The 16437-nt window shown below is 44.7% G+C and overlaps 1 protein-coding gene across 5 annotated transcripts in view; it reads right to left on the bottom strand.

Moving 5' to 3' along the window:
- ILVBL (ilvB acetolactate synthase like) overlaps positions 1–16437 on the bottom strand; it is a 562186-nt gene that overhangs the window by 352884 nt on the left and 192865 nt on the right. For all 5 annotated transcript variants that reach the window (XM_069217736.1, XM_069217734.1, XM_069217733.1 and 2 more), the window contains exons 6-7: positions 9322–9433; positions 8997–9096 (exon numbers count right to left, since the gene is read on the bottom strand). In XM_069217736.1, coding sequence (XP_069073837.1) covers positions 8997–9096; positions 9322–9433 — 212 coding nt within the window. The remainder of the gene's footprint in view (positions 1–8996; positions 9097–9321; positions 9434–16437) is intronic.

Genomic DNA, 16437 nt, shown 5'->3' with positions numbered 1-16437 from the left:
AGCATTTTCTGCACCTCTTGTTTTATGCAGTCTCTGAGATGGTCAGGCTGCCTATAGATCTTACTTTTGACAGGCAAGCTGTCTCCAGTATCTATAGTGTGCTCACACCAAGAAGTGGTGCCTGGCACAGTAGAAAAGAGTTCAGAAAACTGACCCAGGAGATTTATGCAGTGGTCTTTCTGCTCAGCAGTAAGACAGTCTGCCAAAACTACACCTTCCACTAGAGCATCTTGTTCTGTGGAAGAGAAGAGATCAGGGAGAGGGTCATTCTCTTCTTCCTGTCCCTCATCTGTTGCCATGAGCAGGGTGAGATCAGCCCTGTCAAAGTAGGGTTTCAGCGATTGACATGGAGCACCCTAAGGGGACTCCTGGCAGTGCCTAAGTCAACTAAGTAGGTGACTTCACCCTTTTTCTCAACAATAATGTGGGGTCCACTCCATTTGTCTTGGAGTGCTCTTGGTGCCACAGGGTCCAAGACCCACACTTTCTGCCCTGGTTGGTACTGAACCAAAACAGCCTTCTGGTCATGCCATTGCTTTTGGAGCTCTTGGCTGGCCTGAAGGTTTTTACTGGCCTTTTTCATGTACTCAGCCATTCTACATCTTAGGCCAAGTACATAGTCCACTATGTCTTGCTTTGGAGTTTTTAAAGGTTGTTCCCAACCCTCCTTCACAAGTGTTAGAGGACCTCTTACAGGGTGTCCAAATAGGAGTTCAAAGGGGCTGAAGCCCACTCCTTTCTGGGGTACCTCCCTGTAAGCAAAAAGGAGGCAAGGTAACAGGACATCCCATCTCCTGCGGAGTTTGTCAGGGAGTCCCATTATCATTCCTTTGAGAGTTTTATTAAACCTCTCAACCAGTCCATTTGTTTGTGGATGATAGGGTGTGGTGAACTTGTATGTAACACCACATTCCTTCCACATGGCCTTTAAGTAAGCAGACATGAAATTGCTTCCCCTGTCTGATACCACCTCTTTTGGGAAGCCCACCCTGGAAAAGATTCCCAGGAGGGCCTTTGCCACTGCAGGAGCTGTAGTGGTCCTTAGAGGGATTGCTTCAGGATATCTGGTGGCATGGTCCACTACCACCAAGATAAACCTATTGCCTGAAGCAGTAGGAGGGTCAAGGGGGCCAACTATGTCAACCCCTACCCTTTCAAAGGGAACCCCAACCACAGGTAGTGGAATAAGGGGTGCCTTTGGGGTGCCACCTGTCTTGCCACTGGCTTGACAGGTTTCACAGGACTTGCAAAATTCCTTTGTGTCCTCTGACATTCTAGGCCAATGAAACAAGGGGACAAGCCTGTCACAAGTTTTCATTTGCCCCAACTGTCCAGCTAAGGGAATGTCGTGGGCTAGAGTTAGGAGGAACTTTCTGTATTCCTGAGGAATCACCAGTCACCTGGCAGCTCCAGGTTGTGGATCCCTTGCTTCAGTATACAAAAGGTTATCCTCCCAGTAAACTCTGTGAGAGTCACTGACATCCCCATTTGCTTGTTTGACAGCTTGCTGCATTAGACCCTCTAGTGTGGGACAGGTATGCTGTGCCACACTCAGCTCCTCCCTGGCAGGCCCTGTAGGAGGCTGGACTGGCTTGTAGTGAGTACCAAGGGGTACTTACACCTTGCACCAGGCCCAGGTATCCCTTATTAGTGTATAGGGTGTCTAGCAGCTTAGGCTGATAGATAATGGTAGCTTAGCAGAGCAGCTTAGGCTGAACTAGGAGACGAGTGAAGCTCCTACAGTACTACTAGTGTCACTTGCACAATATCATAAGAAAACACAATACACAGACATACTAAAAATAAAGGTACTTTATTTTTATGACAATATGCCAAAGTATCGCAGTGAGTACCCTCAGTATGAGGATAGCAAATATACACAAGATATACGTACACAATACCAAAAATATGCAGTATAGTCTTAGAAAACAGTGCAAACAATGTATAGTTACAATAGGATGCAATGGGGACACATAGGGATAGGGGCAACACAAACCATATACTCAAAAAAGTGGAATGCAAACCACAAATGGACCCCAAACCTATGTGACCTTGTAGAGGGTCGCTGGGACTGTAAGAAAACAGTGAGGGTTAGAAAAATAGCCCACCCCAAGACCCTGAAAAGTGAGTGCAAAGTGCACTAAAGTTCCGCAAAGGACACAGAAGTCGTGATAGGGGAATTCTGCAGGAAAGACACAAACCAGCAATGCAACAACGATGGATTTCCAGTCGAGGGCACCTGTGGAACAAGGGTACCAAGTCCAAAAGTCACAAGCAATTCGGAGATGGGCAGATGCCCAGGAAATGCCAGCTGTGGGTGCAAAGAAGCTGCTACTGGACAGTAGAAGCGGAGGATTCTGCAGGAACGACAAGGGCTAGAGACTTCCCCTTTGGAGGATGGATCCCCCACGCCATGGAGAGTCGTGCAGAAGTGTTTTCCTGAAGAAAGACCGCCAACAAGCCTTGCTAGCTGCAAATCGTGCGGTTAGGGTTTTTGGATGCTGCTGTGGCCCAGGAGGGACCAGGATGTCGCCAATTGCGTCTGGGGACAGAGGGGGCGTCGAGCAAGACAAGGAGCCCTCTCAGAAGCAGGCAGCACCCGCAGAAGTGCCGGAACAGGCACTACGAAGAGGAGTGAAACAGTGCTCACCCGAAGTTGCACAAAGGAGTCCCACGCCACCGGTGGACAACTTAGGAAGTCGTGCAATGCAGGTTAGAGTGCCATGGACCCAAGCTTGGCTGTGCACAAAGGATTTCCGCCTGAAGTGCACAGATGCCGGAGTAGCTGCAAAAGACGCGGTTCCCAGCAATGCAGTCTAGCGCGGGGAGGCAAGGACTTACCTCCACCAAACTTGGACTGAAGAGCCACTGGACTGTGGAAGTCACTTGGACAGAGTTGCTGAGTTCAAGGGACCTCGCTCGTCGTGCTGAGAGGAGACCCAGAGGATCGGTGATGCAGTTCTTTGGTGCCTGCGGTTGCAGGGGGAAGATTCCGTCGGCCCACGGGAGATTTCTTCTGAGCTTCTAGTGCAGAGAGGAGGCAGACTACCCCCACAGCATGCACCACCAGGAAAACAGTCGAGAAGGCGGCAGGATCAGCGTTACAAGGTTGCAGTAGTCGTCTTTGCTACTTTGTTGCAGTTTTGCAGGCTTCCAACGCGGTCAGCAGTCGATTCCTTGGCAGAAGGTGAAGAGAGATGCAGAGGAACTCTGATGAGCTCTTGCATTCGTTATCTAAGGAATTCCCCAAAGCAGAGACCCTAAATAGCCAGAAAAGGAGGTTTGGCTACTTAGGAGAGAGGATAGGCTAGCAACACCTGAAGGAGCCTATCAGAAGGAGTCTCTGACGTCACCTGCTGGCACTGGCCACTCAGAGCAGTCCAGTGTGCCAGCAGCACCTCTGTTTCCAAGATGGCAGAGGTCTGGAGCACACTGGAGGAGCTCTGGGCACCTCCCAGGGGAGGTGCAGGTCAGGGGAGTGGTCAATCCCCTTTCCTTTGTCCAGTTTCGCACCAGAGCAGTGCTGAGGGATCCCTGAACCGGTGCAGACTGGCTTATGCAGAGATGGGCACCATCTGTGCCCATCAAAGCATTTCCAGAGGCTGGGGGAGGCTACTCCTCCCCAGCCCTGATACCTTTTTCCAAAGGGAGAGGGTGTAACACCCTCTCTCTGATGAAGTCCTTTGTTCTGCCTTCCTGGGCCAGGCCTGGCTGGACCCCAGGAGGGCAGAAACCTGTCGGAGGGGTTGGCAGCAGCAGCTGCAGTGAAACCCCGGGAAAGGTAGTTTGGCAGTATCCGGGTCTGAGCTAGAGATGAGGGGGATCATGGAATTGTCTCCCCAATGCCAGAATGGCATTGGGGTGACAATTCCATGATCTTAGACATGTTACATGGCCATGTTCGGAGTTACCATTGTGACGCTATACATATGTCGTGACATATGTATAGTGCACGCGTGTAATGGTGTCCCCGCACTCACAAAGTCCGGGGAATTTGCCCTGAACAATGTGGGAGCACTTTGGCTAGTGCCAGGGTGCCCACACACTAAGTAACTTAGCACCCAACCTTTACCAGGTAAAGGTTAGACATATAGGTGACTTATAAGTTACTTAAGAGCAGTGGTAAATGGCTGTGAAATAACGTGGACGTTATTTCACTCAGGCTGCACTGGCAGGCCTGTGTAAGAATTGTCAGATCTCCCTATGGGTGGCACAAGAAATGCTGCAGCCCATAAGGATCTCCTGGAACCCCAATACCCTGGGTACCTCAGTACCATATACTAGGGAATTATAAGGGTGCTCCAGTATGCCAATGTAAATTGGTGAAATTGGTCACTAGCCTGTTAGTGACAATTTGGAAAGAAATGAGAGAGCATAACCACTGAGGTTCTGGATAGCAGAGCCTCAGTGAGACATTTAGTCATAACACAGGTAACACATACAGGGCACACTTATGAGCACTGGGGCCCTGGCTGGCAGGGTCCCAGTGACACATACAACTAAAACAACATATATACAGTGAAATATGGGGGTAACATGCCAGGCAAGAAGGTACTTTCCTACACCTGGTGTCCTGGGTGTTCGATTAGGATGAACTCTATGCCCCCCCTTTTGAAGCAGAGCTTGAACCCCCTGCTGTAAAAGTGGAAGGTGTTCTGCTGACATATTTTGTGTTCAAGTTGAGATAATGGGAGGATGAGAAGTAAGTTCCAGACAACAACCATGTTTTATTATTTAAAGGACCCACTGATATGTGGTAATGCGTTTCCACTGTGTGTGTTGTCCTGTAGACGTCCCCTCACTGGTGTTAATTGTGGAGAGGGGAGGAAATAATTGTATGACTTCTTGGAACGTTACCATGTGGAAGTGTTCCAATAGGATGTATTTGTTGAGAGGCCTGAGGTCTAGGATTGGTCATAAAGTCCCATCTTTTTATTGGAATGAGGAAATATATCTGTGTCCTTAATGTTGGATTGGGATGGGCTCTATGCCCCCCTTTGAAGCAGAGCTTGTATCCCCTGCGGTAAAAGTGAAAGGTGTTCTGCTGACATATTTTGTGTTCAAGGGAAGATATTGGGAGGACGAGATGTAAGTTCCACACAATAACTATGTTTTATTATTTAAAAGACCCACTGATATGTGATAATGCGTTCCTACTGTGTGTGGTAGTCCCGTAGACATATCTCCCAACGGTGTTAGTTGTGGAGAGGGGAGGCAAAGTGAGTCACTGCTTGTCGGAAGTGGCCCCCTTGGAAGTGCATCCATGAGCTCGGACATTGTTAGACCTGTAATTTGATCTGCAGTAAGATCCTCATGTGTATTTTGGGGGATAGCGGCTTTGAGTTTTCTTAGAGGTAGTGGTATCTGTAGCAGTGGCAGTTTTGGATGCCCCTCTGTATTGTCTCCTCCGAAAGGAGCCCCTGTGTTAGTAGGTTTGAAGGGCACCCTTTGCTTTCGCAGTGCTGGTGTGCTTTTATTTTTTTTCTAGTATTTCATCTACTTAGGGTACGAATAAGTGTGCCGTCAAAGGGTATTTCAGCACATCTGGTTTTTAACCTAATATTCTGAGCCTCCTTTGCGCTGGTGTCTGGTGAATCTAGCACACATGGAATTGGGGCGTTTGGATATTATTTTCTGCTATCTCTGACACACATTGTTTATAGTATAATGGGAAGTGCTGGAGTAGATTCTTCATCTCATCCAACTGGGCCCTGTTGTATCTAAATAGGAGGTCCACTGGCTTAACTATCCTGAGGTGATTAGCTGTTTGGACTGCCACAGGTTTACCAGCTGGATCATATGTTTTACTCTCCTTATCAGTAGCAGGGGCATCACCTGTACCCTGGGAGTTGGCCCGTTTCCTTGCTGTGTGTACTAACAGGAACACAGAGTGGACAAGACCCTTGATATAAGCAGGATTGGTTGGTGGAGGTTTGTACTTTTTAATTAACCCTTGATTTTATGACTTGTTTAAACATATCAGCAGTGGGTTTAAGCATGCCCTTTAGCACTAGTAGGAACTGTACAGTGTGTTGCAATTTGAAGAGGGTTTATACAAGAAAATCGTCCTTATCCTGTATGGTATGCATTCTACATTATGGTATTGCGCGGCTCTACGGAAAACCTCATGGAATGAGGTAGTGTCATCTGGTGGTGAGGGTTTAGAACGATACACATCTGGATTCGTATTCCCCTGTGGGTTGACATCATAGTAATCCCATGGCTGGTTAATATCTTTGGCATCACTTTGTGGATTGGGGAAGTAAGGTGCATAATGGGGTCAGCATGATGAGTTGGTCTGTGTTCTCCAAAAAATGATGGAGTGGGTGACCCCTGTAGGTAAGTGTGAAGGAAGCATTGTGGTGATGTTAGTGGAAATAGAGAAGGTGGTAACAACAGGATCATAGGAAGGGAAGTGGCAGAGGAGAGGTTGAAAGAAGTGGATCTGGTAGTTCTTGAGTGAACTGTTTGGGGCTGGTACACCTATCTTTTCTCTCCCTGCAAGGACAGAGTGGTAATTGGGGACCTGTGGTATCTTCTTCAAAAGTACTGTTTTGGAAGTGTCTCTGCTGGTGGGACAAGTGGTTTGATATCCACTCTTCCTGTATGTGGGTAGATAAACAGTGTCTTTTGCCTTGCACCAAGATGCTCTTGCAATTTGATGAGTATTGGCTGTACTACCTGTTCTTTTGGCTCAGGGAAACTTTTTGACACTTTCAGAACCAAATGTTTTGTTGACGAACATGTCAAAGATGTCGATGATGACTTGGCATGGAGAGCTGCTGTGGGCGCCAAGAGAGTTTTCGGCTCCGAGGGCAGGACAATTTTTTTTTTATTTTGGCTCCAAAGGCCTGGAAGGCTTTTTGGGTGCAGAATAAGTCTACAATACAGGCTCTAAAAGGGGCTTTGCTTTTATAGGGGTTGAAGACTTCAACCTTCGATGCCTTTAGTGCTTTGTTTAAGCGGAGAGACAACTGTCTGCTCCTTTGCCTTTTTTTCTTGATATCTCCATAGCCCGAAGGCAGAGGTGTCAGTGATCCAGCGTGTGGGTCTTTGCTTGGGTGTGTGAGGCTTTGAGTAATATATTCATGTGCCCAATGGAATGTTCAGGCTCATAGAATGAGCCGGAACCATTCCCACTGCTGGGCACAAGGATGGGAGCATCCGTTGGTGCCTCCTGGGCTTCAGCCTCCTCCTCGACATCCTCTTCGACCTGGAAACTATACGACTGATCCACGAAGATGTCAAGTGCATCATCAGGTTGAGAAGTCTGCTTTTTAGTGTGTGCCTAAGGCCGCTCTCTGCTGTGGAGGGGTCATCTTAGAACAAAAGGCTGAACAGGCTTCACACGATGTCTCGTCGTGTTCTGGAGATAGGCACATGATGTTGGTCTTACCTGGAGTATTTGGCACAACACTTGGGGCAAAAACTGAATGGATACAATTTCCATCACTCTGTAGGCGTTGACTTAAAGAAGATGACAATGAAAGATGGAAGTTGAAGACAGACCCTGGGCCTGAGCCTGGGAGGGCATAACAAAGGGTGTCGAAAGAAGACCGGAAATTATTGTTCCCCTGTTATCTGGACATTGTTCCTGCGGCCTCCTTCTGTGGCCGACTTACCAATGTCAAAGCTTGGGTCCCAGGGCTCCATGATAGACATCTGAATCCAATGGTGGAGAAAAACAATCTAACAATGGAGCCGATGACCATGCCCAATAAAGACTATAGAAGGAGTCACTTGATGTCCTGACTCGAAAGACTTCTTCAAAGAAAAACAAGTCACAAAAGTCTGAGCCCAACATTAGATGGCAGAAGTATGGTAAACACATGTACCTACGGCCAACACATGCTACGAATACATAGTTTTGATCCAAAAGATAAGCAGCAAATAGATCAAATAGTTATTGTATATCAGTGCAGGACCAGTCAGATAGTATTTAACTGAAAGAGGGTGTGACATGTATTATGCAAATAAATCTTGCTGATAGGAATGTTTGACACCCTGCAGATATGCAGATAATGAAGTCATTTGTACAATGGTGAACTAAATGTAACTTGCATAGGCTCTAGGACTGTATTTTCTGGTAGTGATATTGGCGGATCACTTAGAAGGGAGTTTTGACACTTATAGTGCATCTGAACCTTTGAGAGGATAATGCTTATACTGGTGGACGTAAAATTATGGAGGAAAGAGAGTAGCTTTGTGAATGAGACAATGCCTCAGTCTGTTGCTCCTCTACTGTAGCGCCATAGCATTGAATTATAGGTGGACGTAGTCAATACTTGGAAGACAGAAAAAAAGGTCTCCAAAAGGTACACAATTCTCTGGTTGTTTATAAGTGGGAAAAGCGTCAATAGAGATGTACTGCAGGATTCGTCCAACTGGGGAAGTAATCCAGGAGTTTATTTTCAGGGAGGTACTTGGTTCAGTTGGTTTGGGAGACGAACACTGTGAGGCATAGAAAAGTAGAAAAGGCATAGCTAGTTAACAAGAAATTAAAAACCACCCTCAGATTTTCATTGTTCTTTTTATTTACCAAAAAACATTAGAAGGGTTTATTTTTTTGTTTTTTAAACTAACAACTGGTCCTAATAATTACGTTTGGCAATTACCATAGTTAAGTATGACTGATCTAGACTTAAATTGGTTTATAATGGTTAAATCAACAGATCTACCTAGCAGTTGTAACATTTTTGTTATTTGATTTACTGCATGTAATATAGTGATGATACACCATTTGGGTACAAAATCGTTTATCTTTTTGTTATTACAACACCCTTAAAATGGACTAGACAGTAAAGATGTTTCTCCATATACTGAATGTACTTAGTAACGTGGAAACTGAGAAGTCTTAAGATGATGCCAAAAAGAATGTTGCTTATGAATCCCCGTCTGAAATTGCTATTTGAAGAATACTAGTCCCATACCAGGGAGATCTAACCGGTCCTTGATGGAGATCACACTGTACAATAGAGGGGAAAGTAACGTCTCACCTGTTCTGTGGTTGCTTGAGGAATATGAATAGGAATAGGGGAAAGGTCTCGCTGCTCCCAGGCTCCAGCAAACAGATTACTGAGATGGTTCTGCAGATACCTAAATCAGAGAAAAATAAGGTTGATCGTTATAGCAAAAGATAATTCTCAATAAACCTGTTCTTTAATAGGAGCTAGTGCCCATATCACCAAAAATATCTTAAGGCTTTACTCAACAGCACTGTATTACTAGACTACAGCAATCACTACCCTACATGCATTATGTCACTAAACATGATGGTAAGCACAGTATCCTTCTGTTGCATTGCGCTTAGGCTGTACTCACCAGTTAATGATTCTTCCCATAACGCTCTTGGGAGCCCCTTTAGGAGACAGCTCCTTCTGCACCACATGATAAGGATACAGAATGTCGATGGGAAACTCAACAAACACTGGGCCTGAAACATCAAAGTAAACAGAAGAATATTATGGTGAGATAATGCTAGGCATGAGGCTATTTGACACCAGTTCCCGACTCATGTTAGACAAAGTTGTCAACAAGCAGAGCTGCTATAACTACAAAGCAGAAACATATGTTCAATGCATTGCTGAACCTGTAACTTTGCCCTGTATATGAGGTCATCCCATGAATTGGTTTCACTTTCCACATGTATATATGGACAAACTAGCATTGAAATTGACAATTTTGGCTTTTTTCAGTGAATCACAAAACAGAACAGCGTGGGTGGCAGCAATGCGAGTTTCCCTAAAACAAAAAAGAGGGAGGGATGTGTAGGGGATAGGTGGTAGAACCACCAGTATGAAATTCCCTGATGCACACTGTAGAGAAATGTGTGTTTTGACCACTGACTTTGTGATGCACCACTTTCCTCCTGGCTTCGCTGTCCAGTGTTCACCAATTACAAACTCCATTTTGTATTCAGTTTAGTCTTAGCTTCATTCTGCCTATTGACTTTATAGTAGCATTGAACACTGCCATGTTAAAGGCTGCCCGTAATTTTCCACGTTGTAAAATGTGTATTCTGTCTTGTTTTCGTATTAATTCCCACCAAGGGCTTTAGTTGAAAAGAATATACTCAGATGGCAGGGAACGGCATTGCTTTGACTTGACATCTTGGGACTGTGGCCAAATCCCAACGTGTTATTTTCAAAGCATATCTTAACTAGCAAGTATGTTTGAATACTTTTTGCGCAACTTGAGGGTTTTTTCCAGAAGGCTCCTTCTTCGTTTTTTTTAAGATATAAAAGAGACCCTGATTGACAGTAGGAGATTTAGACACCTCAATCAGGATTCAGACATTCAATGCCTGATATAGATTTCCTGTGAGGGTAGAGATCTCTCTTTCTTGCAGTAGAACGGGGTCATCAGCTTGCTGGCAGGAGAAAGATGAAGCACCTACGGTGTTGCATTTTTAATTCATTATTTGCTTTGCATTATAATATAGATGCATATATTTGCTGTGTATATTGCAGTGAGAATCAGTCGTGTATGTTTTCATTTCATTGTTGTGACTAATTATAAACATGTGCTTTCAACATGCTAATCTCCTTTTAGGAACCTTGCGTAGTGAAATAATAAATGTCTTCTTTGGACTAAGAAGTGCATTCCAGAGATTTTTTGTCCGTGCAAGAGTATTTCAGTTCGGTCATTAGTGAAAAGCAAAACACACACAGAACGGGTAGGATCTCTGTGGGCCTCCTCATAAAAAAAAAAAAACACAGGCACAGCATAAGCAGAAGCAGTAGTCATATACAAATGCACATACACACATACATCAGGTACAGATCGAACATTGTGGAGCATGTGCAGCGTCGTCTCTCACAGAAAGCAACAGTGTAGGATTCATCATGCACAAAGCGTGCACCATATGCAGTGGAGAACACATTTCCAACACGTAGGCAGAACAATAATGAGGCAGCAGTGTTACTTTGAAGATCATCATCAGTGTGCTTCTGAAAAAAATGTATTTCTGAAAAGGAGCAGCAAAAATACGATCCGCAACAGCTCAGACCAACAGTTTCCCCACCTATCTCCAGCACCTTCCTTCAACTGCCGCCCCCACAGGAATCTCCCCACTCAAACCACACAGACACATACACTTTACATTCTATTTTTCATCCATTCCACTGGACTCTTTTCCACACAAGGCTTCACAGTATTGCATCACATCACAATGTGACTAACCTATCACACACCTTTACCTTTTAGGAACTACATAGACTAAGTTTAAAAATCATGATAGCAAAGAACAAGTTAAAATACTGTGAAAAAACACAACCCAGAATGCCCAGTGAAATCTGGTTCACGGAGAACAGAGCATATTGCCATTGTGGTACAAAAAAAATGAACATTTTACTTACTAGGAACCCTACTATTCCTTTAGTGTTCTCTGCGCACGTCGACATTCTCATTAAACACTCACCTTGGTGAAGAAACGTTAGGTCGAGCACACTCTCCCTCAAATGTTTTACCATAACGCATAACTTACTTTCTTGCTTTCAAAAGCCTTTGCGGCTAGGAACATGTTACTCTCTTCATCCTTACCACACAAATCACCTGCTGTTCATGTATTGACACCCTTCCAAGGTTCCACACCCAGCCCACTTCCACTCTTACGACATTTTTAAACACCTCAACCACTTGTACAGCATCAGATCATTTAGGCAACCCTATTTTTAGGGTCAAGCACACAAGCACTCATCCCTGTTGTAATCTCTCTTGGGCTTTTAACCACACCTATGTCACTCCTGTCACTTTCATTGGTTCATGGGCTGGCCTTTTAAAATCCGCTTGATTTTATTAATGAAAGACATGCAAACTTCATGCCTTTCCCAGTGTTTAGCCCTCCTCGAGTGCACCAGTCAACTACTGAAAACATACGAGGCTCCATGTTTTCAGCCTGGTTTCAGTACTACTTTATCTTTTTATTTTTCACGCAGCGCTGGGTTTTACATAGTGCGAGCGCGCTCGTATTTTTGGTTTTCAATTTGAGTGTGATCGCGCTCATTTTTTTCTTTCAATTTATGCGTAAAAAAAAATCCGATTAGGAGTTGACAACGCTAATAGCTCTAACTCTAACAAATGAGAGACCCATTGCATTGCAAATGCTTGTCTTATCTGCAGGCAATTTCAGTCTGACAAACTCTTCTATGGGAAGAACTGTTCATGAAGTTATCCCACTTTCACGGCCCATCATGTTTTTCATTTTACTGTTGTACACTTTTGCATACTGTCTCATCCCGGAAAAAAAGGTCACTAAACATATTAATACTAGATGACAGTTTTTCCAGCATTTCCTTTACCCACTGCGAAGCCGAACATGGTTTACAACCTCTTAAAAGCTCAAGCGGGTAACAACCGGTCACAAAACACAAGTAGTCCTGTATGATAGTAACGTGGCCAAAAAGGCCTTCACCCAATTGATCGCCTTCTTAACAGTCAACCATATTGACCTCATAACACCCTCATTAAAGAACTCAAACTGGCACTAGCTTCAGGGCGGTACACTCCTAAACATTTATGAGTTATGACACATCCATTCAAGAAAGTTGCAAATAGGGAACTGCAAAACTGCAAATAATTATCCAAGTCCAAGGTCTCAGGAAGACCTTCCTTACAAAATACACTCTCCAAAACAGTTGTCACAATCTCAGTTTTATTTTTTCCACAACTTTTACTTCAGACCAAACTATATTTCTCCTTTCTGAGAGAGGACAGAATGGTGCCAAAATGTCGATGGCAAACTTCCTCCAAGACCCTTCCTGAAGAGGAACTGGAATAGGTGGTGAAACTCATGCTGTGGTTAACTTTATCACCCTTGGCACAATACTCGCATTCCCTCAACCATTTCACTGGTGCTAGGCCAGACATGCTTGGCGTGGTATCCCGCACCTATCATTTGCCTCCATGTCATTTCTTTTGTTGAATTCATTATACTAATCAGTGCTAGAGCTTCTGCTTGCTCCTTCAAGCATGGTAAAATTAGCCTACATCCATTTGGCACACTTAATTGGCTTGTAGGTCCCTACCAGACAGTACAACATGTTCCCCAGGCTCTTTAACTTAACTGCTACTAGTGGACCTTTTGCATTCATTGTGCCGCCCACTAGAGGAGTCTTTTAAAACATGTCTCAAGCCTGCCATTTAAGCCTTCAGGACAGTTTTAAACTGCGATTTTGACCAAGCAAAATACATCATTTTGCCAGCCCAAAACCTCTTTTTTTCAGTACATATAGCGCCCCCCCCCCCCTCCCCCCTCCCCAGTGGCAGGCTCAAAAACCTCTCTGGGCAGGGTGCATTGTATTTAAAAAGTTGGACATGTGAGTTTAGGTTTTACTCGTCCTAGCAGTGAAAAATTGCTAAAGCTATTTTTCACTGGTGTAAGGCCCATCTCTCCGACTGGGCTACCTTTTTACATTTTATAAGTGATAACTTTGGACTAGGAGGAGCCAGAAAATGTGGTTTACACTCAAATTAATTGTAATATAAAACCCTCTTAAATGGTGAAGTCGAATTTTAAGTTACAGTTCTGAAAATGCCACTTTGAGAAATTTGGCCTTTTGTCTTCTTAATAACCATTTGTCTCTTCTGCCTGTGGCCTGGGTTACATGACTATTAAAGGCTCCGCTGTTGGGGTTTGTTTATCCTTCCCTACATTAACACATAGGAGGGATAAGGTGTGTACCGCATGGGCCATCCAGGCCGGATGACTGGGACCTATTGCACCCGCCCTATTTGCACTTCAAAGGACCTTGTCTTATACACATACAAAGGAATATGACACCAGACCTGCCCTCTTTGCCACCCCAGACAGTTTGGAGCCTTGACAGGGGAATGGGAAAAACTTCCCAGAACCTGATGTAGGGGTAGCATAGGAAATTTCCCAACATCCAAGTCTGGCACAAGGTATTGAACGTCCTGAGCCACTCATCAGAACACTCTTAAACCTGTGAACATTACAGAAGCAGAACTGCCATGCCACCAGAGGCTTGACCTGATGCTACCAGAGGACTATCCTGCTGCATAAACACTGCCTTCCTCTATGGGAAGGAAAACTGGACATACTCCCTTCATCCCAGGCAAACATTAGTAACTCCAAGCGTCAATTGGCTGACCTATCTAAGTTAGAGGGACACAACAAGCTCCAGAGGCTTCCCTTGAGCTGCCCAACTGCCCTGTTGCACTGGGCCTGCCTCCTCCCTGCTGGTCTCTGCTGGAGTGCATTCCTGATGCCTAAGAGGGGCCTTCCCAGGTTCTTGATTCTTTGGCTGGCATCAGCTGAGCTCCTCCTGTGATGAAAGGTGAAATCCTGAAGTTTTGGCCCTTTAGGACCGCATATAGGTCAGTTCATGCCAAGACTCTGTCACCTGGGACAACAGCCAACACAACACTCCAGTGTACCCAACTGTGTGGGCTACAACCTCCAGCAGCAACCACCAAGGCAAGATCTGCACCTTGCCCAACAGCAAAGACAGCCTGCTGTGACCTTCAAAAAGAAGATCCAGCAACTACCCCTGGCAATGCCCCACCAGCTCTCTGAACTGCAGCAATGACAGCCAGCACCGCCAAGCCTGCTCTTCTGGCTACAACGATGACCATCCGTGAAGCTCTACCTGCTACTAGCGACTTCCTACACAGCAAATGGACCTCTTCAGGCCGATATTTAGAAGGATAACGTTTTCAGCTGGACTAACCTGGTCCCTGTTCCCAGCTTGCGCTCATGGTTGGCCAGAATGTGACGCTTTTCCCCGGGCTAGCATGACCACATGACTGCAAGTGACGCTTTGTGCTACTGAATGGATTTTTATTCCATTTTAGTCATTAAAATTGCTTCTTCTTTCTAAATTGGCTAGGGTTTTTTCTTCTATTGTGTTTTTAATTTATTTCTGTTTGTGTGCTGCATAAATACTTTGTACTTTGCCTCTAAATTAAGCCTGACTGCTTTTGTGCCAGCCTACTGAAGAGTTAAGCACAATTTAATTTAGTGACTTTTGTGGTTTACCGTGACAACAATTGTTGTTCTTGCCTGAATAGGGCTTCCACCCCCCTCAATCAATAAGCCAATTTCTTACACTAGGCCACCAACAGCATTCCAGATTACACCTTTTAGTAGCCAACATTCCACTGTGCCCCTCATTAATTTGGATTACTAATTTACTCCTCAGCCTGTGAGGGAATGATTTTTTTTCGGCACAAATACATCCATTTATCATGCAAGCTCAGCTTGACTCTTGCAAAGGGAGCCCAACTCCTTTTGCAACTTACGTTCCTCCAGCTGCCCAGCAAGTAGAGACTGCATCAATTTACACATAACTAGGTCACTCCTGCAAGCTGCAACCCATTTTTTTCTTTACATGCACTGCATGGATGGCAAAACATCTGTGATACTGAAAGCAACTTTCATCTCATGGTCACTCTCACTCATAACCAGTAATAGTAATGGGTCAAAAAGTTGCTTACCATGCACACATTTAGCAAAAAATGAAAATGTCACTTACCCAGTGTACATCTGTTCGTGGCATTAGTCGTTGCAGATTCACATGTTTTGCACAGTCCGCTGCCTGGTGTTGGGCTCGGAGTATTACAAGTTGTTTTTCTTCGAAGAAGTCTTTTTTGGTCACGGGACCGAAGGACTCCTCCCTCTTCGGCTCCATTGCGCATGGGCGTCGACTCCATCTTAGATTGTTTTCCCCGCAGAGGGTGAGGATGGAGTTGTTTGCTATAAATAGTGCCCATGCAATGGAGTGAATACGTATGTACATAAAAAGTTTATAATAATTATTTACAAATGTACAAATGTTTAAGATTTAAGATCTACTTCTAAACGGCTACAGGCTTCCCGGGGAGGCGGGAGGGCACATGTGAATCTGCAGCGACTAATGCCACGAACAGATGTATACTGGGTAAGTGACATTTTCAGTTCGATGGCATATGTTGCTGCAGATACACATGTTTTGCATAGACTATAAAGCAGTTACCTCCCCTAAAAGCGGTGGTTTAGCCTGTAGGAGTTGAAGTAGTTTGGAATAATGTTCTTAGTACAGCTTGGCCCACTGTAGCTTGTTGTGCATTTAGTACGTCTACACAGTAGTGTTTAGTAAATGTATGAGGCGTAGACCAGGTTGCAGCCTTACATATTTCGCTCATAGGAATGTTTCCTAGAAAGGCCATTGTAGCACCTTTCTTTCTGGTTGAGTGTTCCTTTGGTGTAACAGGCAATTCTCTTTTGGCTTTAAGATAGCATGTTTGAATACATCTGACTATCCATCTAGCAATGCCTTGTTTAGAGATTGGATTTCCTATGTGTGGTTTTTGAAAAGCTATGAACAGTTGTTTTGTTTTCCTGATTAGCTTTGTTCTGTCAATGTAGTACATTAGTGCTCTTTTGATGTCTAATGTTTGTAGTGCCCTTTCAGCCACGGAATCTGGTTGTGGGAAGAA

The sequence above is a fragment of the Pleurodeles waltl genome, chromosome 12 (assembly GCF_031143425.1).
Source record: "Pleurodeles waltl isolate 20211129_DDA chromosome 12, aPleWal1.hap1.20221129, whole genome shotgun sequence".
Taxonomy (NCBI): domain Eukaryota; kingdom Metazoa; phylum Chordata; class Amphibia; order Caudata; family Salamandridae; genus Pleurodeles; species Pleurodeles waltl.
This window is presented reverse-complemented; position numbering and strand designations above follow the sequence as displayed.